The sequence below is a fragment of the Saccopteryx leptura genome, chromosome 10 (genome assembly GCF_036850995.1).
Source record: "Saccopteryx leptura isolate mSacLep1 chromosome 10, mSacLep1_pri_phased_curated, whole genome shotgun sequence".
Taxonomy (NCBI): domain Eukaryota; kingdom Metazoa; phylum Chordata; class Mammalia; order Chiroptera; family Emballonuridae; genus Saccopteryx; species Saccopteryx leptura.
In genome coordinates, this window is record NC_089512.1 from 57278363 (window position 1) to 57296196 (window position 17834).

A 17834-nucleotide genomic window follows, 5' to 3' on the forward strand; every position below is an offset into this window, starting at 1 on the left:
CTTTTGGTGGTGTACTGGATATAAAGTGTAGACCTGGAATGCCGAGGTCACTGGTTCAAAACCTTGGGCTTGCCCCGTCAAGGCATATACAAGAAGCAACTACTATGCGTTGATGATTCCTGCTCCCCCTCTCTTTCTAAAATCAATCAATAAAAATATTTTAAAAATAAAAATAAGAAATTTATATACATATATCACTTTATATGTTGCAAAAAATCTTCTAACCATATGCTTACAAATCCTCTCTCCCAACCTTTGTGCTATTGTAGTTATGTATGTTATAAATATACAATATATTGCTACCATTGTTGTTTCAGTTATCTTTTAGACATATTACAAAAAAGAAATGAGCCTGACTGGTGGCGGAGAAGTGGATAAAGCTGAGATCGCTGGTTTGAAATCCTGAGGTTGCTGGCACTGAGCATGGGCTCATCAGCATGGGGCTGCTGGCTTGAGCAGGGGTATCATCCACACAATCCCAAAGCTTGCCAGCTTGAGCTCAAAGGTCACTGGCATGAAAAGCCCAAGGCTGCTGGCTTGAGCAAGGGCACACTGGCACAGCCCTGGTCAAGGCACATACAAGAAGCTCAAAGTATAACTCAAGTGAAAGCAACTACAAGTGGAAGCTTCTTACCTTTTCTCTTTCTTCCTTTCTCTCTCTCTCACTCTTCCTTTGAAAAATATTAAGAAATGAAATTCATATCTACTTACATTTATGCCATTTCCACTGTTCTTTATTTCTTTGTATAGATCTAAGTTTCTGCCTTTTTATCAAATTCCTTACTTCTGCCTTAATGAATTCTCTCAATTTTTGTTTTCCTGAAAAAGTCGTTATTTCTTTTACATTTAGAATAAGTTTCTGCTGGGTATAGAATTCTGGATTGACAGGTTTCTTTCTTTCAATACTAACGATCTTACTCCATTGTCTTCTGGTTTGGATAGTTTCTGGAAAAAAATTGCTATAATTGTTATATTTGTTCTTCTCTATATAATGTGTCTTTTTCCCACCTCTGGCAGCCTTAAATATTTTTTCTATCTGGTTTTCGGTAGTTTGAATATAATATGCCTAGATGGGTTTTATTTGTTGTTTACTATTTATCCCATTTTGCATTTCCTGAGTCTCTTCAATCTTTGATGTGAAATCTCTTTCCTTTCAAAAATTATCTGCCATTTTCTCTTCAAATATCTCTTTTTCACTTTCTTTTTCTGAGGTTCCAACTACACATATACTAGACATTTTTTACATTGTCCACAGCTGTTTGGGGTTCTGGTCTGGTTTTTTCCCCACTCTTATTTCTCCTTGGATTTCACTCTGGTAATTTCTACTAACTTATCTTCAAGTATACGGATTCTTTCCTCAACTGTGTCATGTTTACTTTCAAAGTCATTCATCATTTCCTTTATCATGTTTTTCATTTCTATTATTCCCATTTGATTCTTTCTAATAGTTTCCATCTCTCTGATGTCCCTTTTCTCTTCATGCATGTTATCCTCCTACTCTGCTAAAGCCTTTATTATATTGACCATGGTTATTTAAAATTCTCAGACAGTTCCAACAGCTGGAGTATATGAGTCTGGTTTTGTTGATTGCTTTGTCTCTTGACAGTTTGCTGTTTTTCCCTTGCTTATTTATGTGTACCATAATTTTTAGCTGAAAGCCAGATATCCTGTGTAAAAACAGTCAAGACCAAGGCAAATAATATTTATGCCTGGGAATGGGTATGTTTCTTCTTATGCCTTAAGTCTGAAGGAGAAAGTTAAGTCAATCTAATTAAGAGTGGAATCGGATTTGGGTTTTGTTATTGTTGGAAGCCAGAGTACCATCGGCTTCCAATTCGATTAGAATTTTCTAGTATTTAGGGTATAGGCTCATTTGCCAGAAGGTTTTTTCCCTATTTGCTGTTTCACCTTCAGACTTAGGTCTTCTCTTTGTGACTGAATCTCACAGACCATCTCTCTCCATACTCTTGCCTCTTCCCCCACAAATAAACCTCTGCTACCTAACATTTTCTAACTGGTGGTTGGGGACAGGCTGAAAGGTGCATTCTCTGAGATTTAGCTTCAGTCTTAGGTTTTGAGTCCTTGGGTCCTGAGGGTGAGAACTTCTCAGACATCTTACCCCTCTCCCAACTGTGGAGGACCTTAATGCTCCAGCACGCATTTCTACCCTTCTCCCAGGGACAGAGAGCTTTTATTCCTTCTGTTCTAGCCGCAGGCTACAAAGGATATTCACCTGTATTCTTGGATTAATAGGGTTTGCATCCCTTCGTCTAGCAGCTTGAAGCCTTGGTTGTAGAAGACCTAGGTAAAGCTTAGTGCCTTCCCCACAGGGGGTGCTGTTCTGTCTACCAGACATGTACCTTGAGGAAGGCTTTTTCACTATCTTAGACCTATCTTCCTTACAAATGTGATTTATCTCTAATTTCTTCTTAAGCCCTGTCTTTCCTCCCACCTTTATTCTAAACTGGGTTCTATAAAACCCTTGCCAGTGGCTTCCACATCCATCCATTATTCTCAAGTTCTGAGCTATGTCAGCTTTGCCTCCAATCTGCTAGGCAAAGGCATCCCTTCTCAGCATTTTCCTACACCCATGTTTGGCTTTCAATATATTTGGCAGCCCTTTATCATATTCTGATTCAGGTTTACAATATTCCCTATTGTCAATACATTTGACAGTAACAGAATATGTACACATTTATTTTTTATTTTGTTGTTTTGTCATTCAAAGAGGAGAAGGGGGAACTGGTTTCTTTAAAGTGACACTTTTTTAGACAAGAATTTTGATCAGGAAATTTGTCTTTCATTCTTTTTATTTCATTTTAGTATAAATAAGTAAGCTTTTGTAAATACATATCAGATTGGCAATAACATTAAAAACAAGAATTCAAAGGTATTATAAAGTCACTAAAGACTTCCCATGTTAAAACAATATTGAAAACAATTACAAAAGATTAGCCAATGCAACACAAAATAAAAATTTTACCTAAAATATATAATTCTCACTTCAACTTAAGAGACAAAATGAACTAAGAAATAATCAAAAAGGCAAAGGGGTCTCATAGGATGCCATCTGGGTCCTGCTTCAGTAGTGGAAAGGAAGGTCATTGAGCTAAAGCCTGCCAGGCTTACACGCCTCTGCTGCGAGGAAACAGGGACACTGGAAGGTGGGCTTCCCCCTCGCTCCTCTAAGGGAGGGTTCAGTCTCTTCCAGTCCTGCTTCAGCCACCTATGACCTAACCTTGCCCAGAAAGCTGGGGTTTGCCACTGAAGGCTGAAGGTGCCCAGGGCCGTTGGCCCCATCTACGACACTGTGGACGAGCCTAGGGTATTTCTTCCAAGAAGCAGGTAAACTGATCTCATTCGCACAAGGGCCACTTAACTATGTTTTGCCTGAATAGTCAGGTTTTTTATTCTTCCCTCAAAGATCTCTGTTGTGGGTGTTGATAGTCCTATTTTCTGCTGCTTTGCTTAATATATAGTGTTTCCTTTATCCCTCCTACCTCAATGCCCCACTCATATTTCAGGTTGGGACCTACTCCTAATTTAGAGCTCTCTTTCCTCCTTTTGCCAACTTGTATTATGAATTTACCTTTGCCACCCAGCTTAGTGTATCCCAAGGTTCTCTTTACCAGGCCACAGTCACAGAGCTCCAGGAAAAAGCAACCTGGTCTCAACTCTCCAGGCAGAGGAGAACAGAAGCTTCATATCCACGCATGCTGCAAATGGCTTTTTCCAGTCTACCTGAATCATTACCAGCTAGAAGCAGCAGTCACTGGGACTTGGACATGAGCTGCAAAGTATAGAATGGTGACAACAATTCCAGTGCCATGCGGACTTTTCCTGTGGGGAACTTTCCTGGACTCCTGCTCCCTGTGGCAGCTCCTAACAGACTGAACTGTGGTTGGGTTGCATTTTTCAGGGATTTGGCATGGTGATGGGGTCAACTTGGACTTGGGGAACATGTTAAGGACACTACTCTTTTAGGGATTCTTGCTGTATTGGCCAAGAGTTTGCTTAAAGGCTTTTAATCACTGTAAAAAAAATAGAGGACTGGATGAAGAAGATGGGGCACATATACACCATGGTATATTATTCAGCTAGGAGAAATGGTGACATTGGATCACTTATAGAGGAATGGTGGAGTCTTGGTAGCATTGTGCGGGGTGAAATAAGCGAATCAGAAAAAAACAGGAACTGCAGGATTCCATACATTGGTGGGACATAAAAGCGAGACTAAGAGGCATGGATAGGAGTGTGGTGGCTATGGGGGGGTGGGGGGAGGGAAGGAGGGAGAGGGGGAGGGGGAGGGGTACAGAGAGAACTGGATGGAGGGTGGCGGAGGATGATCTCTCTTCGGGTGATGGGTATGCAACAGAACTAAATGACAAGATAACCTGGAAATGTTTTCTTTGAATGTATGTACCGATTTATTGATGTCACCCCATTAAAATAAAAATTTATTAAAAAAAAATAATAATCAAAAAGGAAAACTATTATGACAGAGTTTACACAAGAACAAACTGAAAATAGCAGTCCAGCTTCACAAAATCATAGATTATACTGAGTATCTTTGCAAAGCCTAGAACAAAGGAACTATGTCTTGTTGAACATTTCTATAGACCAGAGGTTCTCAACCTGTGGGAACTGCTGCTATAGATGAAACTGCCTTCCACCAAAATTCATATGTTCAAATCCTAGCTCCCAATACAGTGGTACCTTGAGATATGAATTTAATTCGTTCTGTAACCAAGCTTATCAGTCAGTTAACTCATATATCAAACTGTCGATACTGGACCCATGCACCAACACACCAACTAGAGGCAGCTTCCAGAATCACGACTTGTATCTCAGAATTCTGCTCGGATCTCGAACAAAAATACGGACCGAGTCGCAGCTCGTATCTTTAAAAAAAATTTGTATGTTGGTCTGTTTGTATCTCAAGGTACCACTTATATTGATATTTGGGAGATAGAACCTTTAGAAGGTAGTAAAGATTAAGTGAGGCCATAAGACTGGAACCCTGACCCAATAGGATTAGTATCCTTATAAGAAGAGACACCAGAGAGCCTGCACCCTCACATTCCACCATGTGAGAACACAGCAAGAAGTGATAGTCTGCAAACTAGAAAGAGAGTCTTGCAGAAAATGACAATGCTGACACCCTAATTTCAGACTTCTAATCTCCAGAACTGTGAGAAAATAAACTTCTGTTGCTTAAGCCACCCAGTGTTATTTTGTTATGGCCTCCCGAGCAGACTAAGACAAACATGAAATAAGTAGTTTTAGAATCAATAATATTGTGTCTTTTAAGAGGGAGTGAAGGGCCCTGGCCAAATAGCACAGTGGATAGAGCGTCCATCTAGCATGGGAATATTCCAGGTTCGATCCCTGGTCAGGGAACACATGAGAAGTGATTAGCTGCTACTCTTCCCCTCCCTCCATCCATTCTCTCTCAGTCAGTGACTCAACTGGTCTGAGTGTAGACCCCAGGTGCTGAGGATAGCTTGGTTGGTTTGAGCATCGGCCCCAGAAGGGGGTTGCCAGGTGGCTCCCAGTTGGGAAGCATGTGGGAGTCTATCTCTCTATCTCCCCTTCTCTCACTTAAAAAGAAAAGGGAATGAAGGGTAATCAGGGTTTTAAAACATTAGGCCTAAATATTAATTATTAATAAAAATTTGGAGTATTTTCTCACATTCTAAAGGCATTACACAGGCAAATATGTTGTCCATTGATAAAACATTAAACTGGGCTGTTACATTATAAAACTATGCTGCACAGGCCACTAATGTTGACTCATGTATGATATTACTCATGTTTATGTTCAATATGATAGAAAGCAAACATTATTGAAATTACTTTCATTGAGCAAACCAATAGTCATAAAATGTTATATGTAAAGTACAAGAAAATAAACCATTTTCTTCAATTTGTAAGATTTTTTTTTAAAAAAAGGAATATTCATGACAGTCAAAAAGATAATTCCTGCATTAAGTGGCATAAAATACACAAAGCCAAAAATAATTTTAAGAGTATGCCAAGTTTTCCTAATGATGGTAGCAGGGGGAGAGAAAAGGAAAGAGCATTCAAGTTCTTTCAAGTGTCTCAATTTAAAATAACTCCAAAACTCTCTAATTATGGTACAGAGAATCAGAGGAAACAGATTTAACAGTAAAGCCAGTGGTAGTCAACCTGGTCCCTACCACCCACTAGTGGGCATTCCAGCTTTCATGGTAAGTGGTAGCAGAGCAACCAAAGTATAAATAAAAAGATAGATTTAACTATAGTGAGTTGTTTTATAAAGATTTATTCTGCCAAACTTAGTGAGAATCTGACATAAAGTACTTGGTAAGTAATTATTATTATATGCTTTAACTTGCTGTAACTCTGCTTTATAAATTTTATAAAGTTAAGTTACTTCCCTACTTTATAAATCACCATTACTGTGGAACCAGTGGGCGGTTAGAAAATTTTACTACTAACAGAGATACAAAAGTGGGCAGTAGGTATAAAAAGGTTGACTACACCTGAGTAAAGCAATAGAGTTACTGCTCACATGTTTAAAAGACCAGTAGGGAACAGCTGTGGACCCTGTCTCTTCTAGATAATCTTCCCAGCTGAGTTCCACTTCTTCCAAACCGGATCCAGCATCTGGAATTAAAAACAAAATAAAACAAAACAAAAACAGGTGAATGCCAATTAAAGAAAACTCAAGGTATTAAAACATAAACTTAGTAATAAACCTAATTTACAATTTGGTCACAATTTACTTCACAAGTTAATTGGTTTTATGGTAGGTTCCCTTGGTGCATTGATTGTTAATAAATCTCAACAGCATAGAAGCATGACATGCTTTCTCCTGTTGAGATCCATGGAATTCACCCAAAAGGACCATGTAAAGCTGGTGAGAGTATAACTATTACAACCACTTTGGATTGTATTTAATATCTAATGCCAAATATTTGAGATACCAAATAGGTAGGCATTTCAAACTTGAATTTTCAGATTTCTTCCTTAGTACTCTACAACTGAGTAAAACATACCAACAGTCAGTATTTTGACTCAATCCAAAAAAAATGTGATTATCCTTCTTTCCTCCCTTTGTTTTTACATCTTACATCCAAACATCAGAAAATTCTCTAGGTACCACTTTAAAATATATCCCAATTCTAATCACCTCCTACCTTTCCTATTGGTCTCTCTCTAGTCCTAGGCCTAACTATGACATTATTTACCCTTTAATCACATTTATGGTAAAATCTAAAATTCTTGAGAGTCTGCAAAGATCCTACATGATTTGATCCTCCTGCTACCTACACTGCCACTCTATTTCCAAACAACCTTATTTGCTCACTGCACTCAAGTGACACTGAGTTTATTCTCATTTTTTGCTAGTCATGTCTTTCCTCAAAGCCTCTGTATTTGCCATTTCTTCAGCTCAACGACCGATTCTCCAGTATCATTCACATCTTCATTGCACTCAAACCTCTATACAACTGTCACTTGTTCAAAAAAGGCATTCCATAGTAGAACACCCCAGCCTCTGCTTTCTTATCTTCAAGAAATTCATTCCTATTTGGCTGTACTCTATGTCTTCTTATCTTCCTCATTAGATCATAAAGTCTATGAAGACAGGAACTTTGTTTGGGTCACTCCTATATCTCTGTCACAGTAGAGACTCAATAAGTATTTGTTGAGTAAGCAAAGTCAAACATTCCATAATCCAATGTAATCACAATTCACATAAGCTCTCTAAGAGCAGGATTTTACACACTGATGTATTCCCCTACTGTCCAAAATAATGCCTGGCACTAGCAAGTTTGCAACAAACAGTTGTTGAATGAGTACACCCTACGGGAGCCTGTGCTGCACACAAACACAAAGAGGCAAATACAAGTATGGTAACTACAGCACTGTAAACAGCAACAGACAGAAGCAATCAACAAAAGAGATAAACTATGGCAATCCTACAATGGAGTACTACTATACAATAGTTTAAATAAATGAATTCATTTTGACATAGCTAAATCTCAAAAAAACCACAGCAAGTAAAAATGGCAGAAGCAAATGAAAAACACAAGAAGACACAATTTAGGTTCAAAACAAAACTCTGAAGTATAATGATTATAAATCATGCATATTAGTAAGAGTATAAAAACAAGGATGGAAAGAAAATACATCAATTTCAACAGCGCTACCTTTGGGAATGGAAAGGAGAAAACAGGATTAAAAGAGCAGTACAAAAGAGGTGTTGTGTTTTATTCTTTTTTAAAAATGGAAACAACACATGAAAATGTGTTTGACATCATTAGGGAAATGCAAATCAAAACCATAATGAGATACCACCTCACACCCACGGGATGGCTATAATAAAAAATTAAAAACCAGAAAATAAATGTTGGCAAAGATGTGAGAAATTGGAATCTTTGTGCACTACTGGTCTGGGAATGGAAAATAGTATAGTCACTGTGGAAAACTATGAGGTGGTTTCTCAATTAAAAATACAATTACCATATGATCCACCAATTCCTCTTATGGGTAGAGACCCAAAAGAACTGAAAGCAGAGACTTAAACAGATATTTGTACACAAATGTTCATAGCAGCAATATTCACAATAGCCAAAAGGTAGAGACAGCCCGAGGAATCACATTCAGAGACAGAAAGAAGAATGGTGGTTTCCAAGAACTGTGGGGAGAGGTAAATGGGGAGTTAGTGTTCAATGGTTGTAGAGCTTTGGTTTGAGAAAATGAAAAAAGGTCTGGGGATGGACTGTGGTAATGCTTGCACAATAATATCAATGTTCTTAATGCCATTGAACAGTACAGTTTCTTTTTAGGTTAAAATGATATAGATTCTAGATATTTTATCACAATAAAAAATGGAAACAAATATTAGACAAACAAACAAAGACTACAATGGAAGCATCCTAGAAGTATAGGCCAGTAGAAAGTCAATTTCCATTACTAAAACGTAATAGGGCTGGACATTCATAGTCCTTAGCAAGGACCCTAGTCCCTGAAACAGCGTGCTAATTTGAAAGTAAAAATAAAGAACATCAATAAAAATAATGAATTAAGGAACTAAAAACTCTCATACATTAAAAACTACTTTACAATTGAGAAAAACTGAGAAGAAACAAGATTAATGATCTGACAGAAAAATGAACAAAATACAGGAAAAGAGATGTTATCAAAAAGAAATGCAAAGGTCCGTAAACATATGGAAAGATATGCAAATTTACTCATTTTAGGAGAAATACAAACTAAAACTACACTGAAATATCACATTGGAAAAAATGTTCAAGTTTGACAACATACTTCAATGGTAAGCTATAGTTAAGCAGGTAAAAGCAAAATGACACAACCCTGATGAAAGAAAACTTGGCAATATCTAGCAAAATGATAGATGTATTTACCTTTTGATCCAGCAATCCCACTTCTAGGAATCTATTCCAAAGATATGCTGGCAAAAATATAAAAAGACATATGTACAAAAGCTATTCATTGCAGCACTATTTGTAAAACCAAGACTGGAAACAACCCAACGTCCACCAATAAGGAACTGGCTGAATAATCTATGGTTTATATATCCAGTACTATACAGTGATAAAAAGGAATGAGAACAATTTCTATTTACTGATGTGGGATAATCTTTAGAATATATTAAATGAAAATGCAAACTACAAAGCAGTTTTTGTTGTATCTCTACTTCTGTATAAGGTGAGAGAAGTATGGAAATAATATATATGTATATACTCACACATATTTACATATATATCTTTATTATTTATATTTTTAAGTAAACAGTAGAAATAAATAACAACACTAGTTAGTATATGGAGAAGAAAAAGAATGAATAGTATCAGGTTGAAAGTAGAAATGTTATAAAATTTTCACCTGATAACTATGTAGATACTTTATATAATTTGAGAAGCATATTTAAGTCAAAAAACTTCTAAAATTGAAAATGATTTGAAACAGAACACCTAAGTGTTGGCAGCAAAGCATAAAAAACCCCAAGATTCCTGTAAGTCATATTAAAATAGAATATTCTGACTGTAAAACCTAATGGAATATATATATTTAAAGACAAAAACTCTTAAACTACACTGTAACCTTATTAATATTTGGAATGCTGGTACTTTATTTTTAGTGCATGCATGAGAGAGACAGGAAGAAAGAGAGATGAGAAGAATAAACTTGTAGTTGCTGCACTTTAGTTGTTCATTGATTGCTTCTCATAACATGCCTTGACCACGGGACTCTGGATGAGTCAGTGACCCCTTGCTCAAGCCAGCTACCTTGGGCTCAAGCCAGCAACCATGGGATCATGTCGATGATCCCACACTTAAGCCGGCAACCCACACTGAAGCTGGTGAGCCTGCGCTCAAGCCAAATAAGCCAGTGCTGAAGCCGGCAAACTTGGGGTTTTGAACCTGGGACTTTAGCATCCCAGGTAGATGCTCTATCCACTGCATCACACAAGTCAGGCAGTATTATCATTTTGAAAAAATTATAGAAATATTATTGGGTAAAAAACAAATATGATATTATCATTATGAAACAGCACATTTCTAAAAGAACAAACACAAGCATAAAATCCAAGACACAAAAACCCTATAATTTTATTTATTTTTTAAAGTTCTTTTTATTTTATTTTATTTTATTTATTCATTTTAGAAAGGAGAGAGAGACAGATACAGAGAGAGGAGAGAGACAGAGAGAGAAGGGGGGGAGGAGCAGGAAGCATCAACTCCCATATGTGCCTTGACCAGGCAAGCCCAGGATTTCGAACCAGCGACCTCAGCATTTCCAGGTCGACGCTCTATCCACTGCGCCACCACAGGTCAGGCCCAAACCCTATAATTTTAAATAAAAATTGTACAAAGCAGATGAGGCCATCTGATTTTCTTTTTTCTTCAAAAGATGCACATTTTGCCTGACCAGGCACTGGTGCAATGGATAGAGCATTGGCCTGGGATGCAGAGGATCCACGTTTGAAACCCCAAGGTTGCTGGCTTGAACGCGGGCTCATCAAGTTTGAGCACAGACTAACCAGCTTGATCACGGAGTCGCTATCTTGAAGCCCAATGTCGCTGGCTTGAGCAAGGAGTCACTGGCTCGGCTGGAGCCCCCCAGTCAAGGCACATATGAGAAGCAATCAGTGAACAATTAGGGTGTTGCAACAAAGAACTGATGCTTCTCATCTCTCTCCCTTCCTGTCTTCCCGTCTGTCCCTCTCTCTCAAAACAAAAAACAAAAAAACAAAGATGTGCATTTTCTAGCTATGTGCAGGAGATAAGACCTAGAAGATATGACAACATAGTATCAATGAGCATCCTAGCACTAGACTGTGGGTTCTAAATATGGTGTATACCTTTAAAAAAAAGCTCCTTAGAGATATGACAGATTGTAAATTTTTTCTTTTTTCAGATTGTAAATTTATATACCTAGAAACCTTACTATGCCACAAAGCTAGGACTATAAAAGATACATGACGTTACAGCAAAAAAACACAGGAACAAATGTGAAAGACTCACTGCTGTAGAATGGGGCAAGTATCACATGAATAACAGCAATGGATTCAAACTCATTTTATTTACACTACACATATGTGTGTGTGTGTGTGTGTGTATATATATATATATTCCCCCCCCCCCCATATTTAAAACAAGAAAACAAGGCCCTGGCCGGTTGGCTTAGCGGATAGAGCTTTGACCCAGCATGCGGACATCCCAGGTTTGATCCCCTGTCAGGGCACAAATGAGAAACGAACATCTGGCCTGACCAGGCAGTGGTGCAGTGGATAGAACATTGGACTGGGACGCAGAGGACCCAGGTTCAAATCCCTGAGGTCGCCGGCTTGAGTACGGGCTCACCAGCTTGAGCAAGGGTTTGCTGGCTTAAGTGTGGAATCATAGACATGAGCTCATGGTTGCTGGCTTGAGCCCAAGGACACTGGCTTGAGCAAGGGGTCACTCACTCTGCAGTAGCCCCCCAGTTAAGGCACATATAAGAAAGCAATCACTGAACTAAGGAGCTATAACGAAGAACTGATATTTCTCATCTCTCTCCCTTCCTGTCTGTCCCTATCTGTCCCTCTCTCTCTAACTCTCTCTCTGTCTCTGTCAAAAAAAAAAAAAAAAAGAAACAGAAATGACCATCTGCTTCTCTTCCTCTCCCTCTCCCCCTTCTCTATTTCTTCCCCTCTCACAGCCAATAGGTCAACTAGTTGGAGGATCGGCCCGGGATGCTGAGGATAGCTCTGTTGATTCAAGCATCAGCCCCAGACGGGTGTTGCTGAGTGAATCCCAGTTGGGGGCCCATGCGGGATTCTATCTCTCTATCACCCTTCCTTTCATTTAAAACAAACAGACAAAAAACAAAAGAAAACAAATCAACTTGCTAAATGGCAAAGTGAGTACCTCAGTGAACCCACTTTCCCAGAAAAGCAGCAAAAAATACTAAGTAATAAAAATTAACCATTTCAAAGTTCTGAAATTAACTGAAAACACAGAACAATCTGAAAAGCATCTACTCAAGATGAGTTACTGAATTACAGTTAGAACAGTGAGGTTGTTGCATTTTGGGTTGGAACTACTCCCTTTCCTTACTCCTCCTCAGCTCAAAATGGAAATTTCTGAACTGAAAATATAATAACCAAAAGAAAACTCCATGGATACACTCCACAGCAGAATGAGGAGAATGAGGGGGGGGCACCAAGATTAAAGACAGAGCAAGAAAATTACCCACTCTAAACAACAGGCAGAAAACAATTAAAAAAGAAAAAATGAAAAGAGCCTCATGGAGTTGTGAACAACAAAAGATCTAACATTAGTGTCACTGGAGTCCCAGAAGAAGAGACAGAAAACAAAGCTAAAACAGTATTTGAAGACATAATGGCTGAAAAATTTCCAAATTTGGCAAGAAGCTAAGAAAACCCAAACAAGATAAACCAAAGGAAATATGTGCAAATATACACTGAAAACAAAAGACAATAAAAATGTCTTGAAAGCATCAAGAGAAACGATACTTATCTTAAGGGAGGCAGGGAGTGGGAATTCCAATGACAGCACATTTCTAGTCAGAAACCATGGAGGCTACAGGTACAATATTTTTCAACAGATGAAAGAAGAGAACTTTTTCTATCTCCAGCAAAAATGTCCCTCAATAACAAGTGGAAAAATCAAGACATTGTCATAATGAAAGAAAACTAAGACATTTTATCACCAGTAGACATACCCTAAAAAAATGGCTAAAGGAGGAAATTCTATAAATAGAAATAAAACGTCAGAACACGGGACTCTTGAATCTTGGAAAATCAGTAAGGAGTAAAGGACAATGAAAAGAGTAAAAATATTTTTAAATATATTTTCCTTCTCCTCTTGAGTTTTCTAAATTATGTTTCAAACTTAAATATTTTAATATCTGATGTGGTTCTCAAAATATCTAGAGGAAATATATATGACAACTGTATTATAAATAGAAGACGGTAAAGGTATATATATATATATAAAAGTAGGTAAAGTTTCTGCATGTCACTCAAACTACTAAAATGATACCAGCAGACTACAGTAAATTATGTACATTATAATGTAATACCCAGCACAACCAGTGAAAAGCTGTACAAAGAGAAACACTATAGACATAGCTAAATGGAATTCTAGAAAAAATATTCAAGTAACCCAGAGAATGGTAGGGGAAAAAAACAGAGAAAACAAATGAACAAAAATAGCAGACTTGAGCCCTGACATATCAATAATTACATTAAATGTAAAACAGAAAAATTTAGAAATGACTGTATGCTGGTATAAGAAACTTACTTCAAATATAATGACAGAGGAAGGGTGAACGTACAAGAATGAAGAAGAAATACCACATAAACATTAATCAAAAGAAAACAAAAATAAGCCCTGGCCGGTTGGCTCAGTGGTAGAGCATCGGCCTGGCATGCAGGAGTACCGGGTTTGATTCCCGGCCAGGGCACACAGGAGAAGCGCCCATCTGCTTCTCTACCCTTCCCCTTCTCCTTCCTCTCTGTCTCTCTCTTCCCCTCCTGCAGCCAAGGCTCCATTAGAGCAAAGATGGCCCAGGCACGGAGGATGGCTCTGTGGCCTCTGCCTCAGGCGCTAGAATGGCTCTGGATGCAACAGAGCAACGCCCCATGGTTGGCATGCCTGGTGGATCCTGGTCGGGCTCATACAGGAGTCTGTCTGACTGCCTTCTCGTTTCCAGCTTCAGAAAAATGCAAAATAAATAAATAAATAAATAAAAATAAAAAAAAGAAAACGAATAAATCCATAGAGACAGAAAGTAGATTAATGGTGGTTCAAGAAATGACTACTAATGGGGCGGTGATGGAAATGTTTCAGAAATCGTAGTGACAGTCACACAACTTTGTGAATATGCTAAAAAGCACTGAACTGTACACTCTATAAGAGTGAATTGTATGGTATGTGAATTATACCTCAAAAAAAAGAAAAATACCTCCACACAATGCAATAAACAGATGATGTATTATAGAACTATACACCTGAAACCTGTATAATTTCACTAATCCATGTCATCCCAGTAAATTAAATAAAAACTTAAAAAAGAAACTTAATAAAGTTTTGTTTTTTTTTTAAAAAAACCTCAATAGTTAAAAAAAAAAGTTATTGTTGATTAAAAAGCAGACAACAAAATGACCCAAAGACAGGAAGTACTGAGAGGATATAGGGATGGCAAATAAGCACATGTTAAACACTACTAGCCATTAGAAAAATGGACATTAAGACCAGCATAAGCCGTCATTATTACATGCCTATTAGAATGACTTAAATAAAAAAATAGTGACAACACCAAATGGCAGTGAGGATACAAACAAACTAGATTTCTCACACATTGCTGGTGAGAATGTATAATGGTACAACCACTCTGGAAAGTATTCTGGCAATTTCTTTACTACATATGATCCAGCAATTGTGCTTCCAGAAAACTGTAATCCAGAAAAATAAAATCTTATGTATACTACTGCTCATAGCAGCTTTATCTGTAATAGCGAAAAACTGGAGGCAACCAAACTGTAAAATAGATGAATAGTTAACCAAACTATAGTATATCCATGGAATACTACTCAACAATAAAAAGGAACTAATTGTCACCTGGGGTTAGGGAAGGTTGGGGAAAGAGGGTGGGTGGAAGTATGAAGGGGTAGAACAGAGGAGGTCTTAGTGATGGCTAGTTCTGTATCTTGACTAGGGTGGTGGTTACTGGAATCTGTATACGATAAAATGACATAGAACTACAAACACTTCATACATATGTGAATTTCCTGGTTTTTACACTGTACTAAATTTATATGAGATGTAACTAATGGTAGAAACTGGGACCTGTCAGTACTATCTTTGCAACTTCCTATGAATATATATGATAGTTATTTCAAAATAGTTCAAAAGTAAATATCAGATTAAAATTTTGTTTTTTTTTTAAAAGGAATCTGTTCATAAAAGTTTACTTTTTCAGCAAACATTATGAGTACTCCATAGTCCTAGTGCTAGATTTCCTACTAGGTACGGGGAAAGACAACACGTATCTTCAAAGAGCTTCCTGTTTAGTGTTCAAAAGACAAGTGAGACAATGTAACACAGGAAGGTAATATAATTCTTCACTGTGAAGAATACATTCTGCTCACCAAAACCAATACCTGCTTCAAGCTGCTGCTCCCCGTTCATTTCCACAGCGCATGGACTATCTCTGCCCCACACAAGGAACAGGCCTTACGATTCTGCTATGATCTGAAGATTACTTGCAGGTCTCAAGCATCCATCAATGAGCATCCAAGGTTCCAAATGAAAGTGCTAAAAAAATTTAAAAAAAGGACACATAAATAGCCTGAAGCCCAAATGTGTTTACTCATTCATAAGACATGGCACTCCAGTGGGCTGAGAGGTCAGAGAAAAGAAAAACAGACTGGCAGAATACATGAGATTAGAGAAAAAATTGCCACCTTTTCTAATTTTTGAAGACTGTGTGTGTGTAGAGAGCTTGTGCTATCAAGATCTTGATATCAAAAAACCACAAGAATTTAACATCTATATGAATCACTTATTCATTAAACTTAGATTACAATATTTAGTACCGTGATTCCTATCCACAAAAACTCTTAATTGGTAATGAATCCCTGGGGGGGGGGGGTTAACCATTCAATGCTAATAAGTAATATTATTTATCACCTAATAAATAATATTCAGGATATAGTATATTACCTTATTTAGTTTTCTATTCCATTTATCTAAAATATTATGGAGAACCAAAAAGTATCCACCATATTAGTCTACGATTATACGTATAAAAGAGAAACCCTCCAAAAGAAGCTCAGAACCCACTTATTCTTTTTTTAAAACAACTTTACTAAAGGGACATAATTCACATATCAAAATTTGCCATTTTAAGTGTACAAGTCAATAACTATTAGTAAATTTGCAGAGTTGTGGAACACCACTGTAATCCAATTTTAGAATATTTCCATTGCCCTGAAAAGAAACTTCATTCCTACTTGGAGTTCTTCCCCATTCTGACCATAGCCTCAGACAATCACTAACCTCCTTTCCATCTCGAGAGAGTTTGACTTTGCTAGACATTTCACATAAACGGAATCACACAATATGTGGTCTTTTGTTTCTACCTTCTTTCATTTAGTGTGCTTCCAAGGTTGCATCCATGCTGCAACATGGATGAATCTATTTAATCTTGCTTAACATATATGTAAAGCAATCTAAGATATTGCTTTGTATGTGCCCAATAGGTTATAAAAAGTAAATGAAGGGGGAAGAGGAACTGACGTAAACTAACCATAAGGGCAAAAATACAGCACACTATGAGTGGGATAGGTACTCAACAGCTACAGCTACAGCTGTAGCGGGTGATATTATACAGGATCACGCAACTCTATACCTCTCAAAAAGATTTTAGCATGTATTAGACTCCCAGTAAACAATTCTCATGGAAGAATTTTAAACACTAATGTTAATATACCTTCAGAAAATGTATAAGCTACCTAAATCGCAACGGTTTCAGGTAGAATACCCACGTGCTAGTTCCAGCTCTACTAATCACTATTAATGTTCCTTTTTTTGTTTTTGTTTTTTTAAAGCAAGAGAGAGAGAAAGAGAAGCAAACATACAGGAAGGGAGAGAGATGAGAAACATCAACTTGTAGTCACTACACTTTAATTGTTCATTGATCGTTTCTCATATGTGTCTTGACGGGTGGGAGGGCTGCAGCTGAGCCAATGACCCCTTGCTCAAGCCAGTGACCTTGGGCTCAAGTCAGCAACCCTGGGCTCAAGTCAGCAACCCTGGAATTCAAGCCAGTGACCTCAGGGTTTCAAACCTGGGTCTTCAGCATCCCAACTTTATCCACTGCACCACCACCTACCTGGTCAGGCTCTCAATCTTATATAGACCATATTATGTCATTTTTTAATCTGTAAAGTGGGTATCTTCTCCAGATTTTAAAATTACATTTCATAATAAGCATAAAGTCTTAACTATTAAAATTATAAATATCTCATTTGAGATAACTACTAGTTCCCCAATTACATCACATGCAATAGCTCATACAACATAAGCACTGAAACCCACACTTTCAGATAAGAACTAAATAGAAACCTGGTAGTGAAATTTAAAGTCTTTAAATATGCTCTCTTCTCTAAGTTTACTTTTCTAACCCAATCCCAAATCATTCAAATTTAACCATTCCCCCTATTAATTCATTAACTCCCCATATTTAGCAAACAGCAGCTCATGACCATTCACTATTCTACAGGGTAAGGGTAAAGTGAGACATCATTCCTG

The 17834-nt window shown here is 37.6% G+C and overlaps 1 protein-coding gene across 3 annotated transcripts in view; it reads right to left on the bottom strand.

The window, feature by feature from the left end:
- Positions 1-17834, bottom strand: part of SFMBT1 (Scm like with four mbt domains 1) — a 201930-nt gene that overhangs the window by 71359 nt on the left and 112737 nt on the right. The window contains exons 2-4 of one of the 3 annotated variants that reach the window (XM_066350445.1): positions 15683-15836; positions 9414-9460; positions 6554-6648 (exon numbers count right to left, since the gene is read on the bottom strand). Coding sequence is in view for 2 of the 3 variants with exons in the window: in XM_066350443.1 (XP_066206540.1) it covers positions 6554-6648; positions 15671-15710 (135 nt within the window). In the remaining variant the exon portion in view is untranslated. Of the gene's footprint in view, positions 1-6553; positions 6649-9413; positions 9461-15670; positions 15837-17834 lie in introns of all 3 variants that reach the window. The other 2 variants (XM_066350444.1, XM_066350443.1) reach the window with 2 other exon arrangements.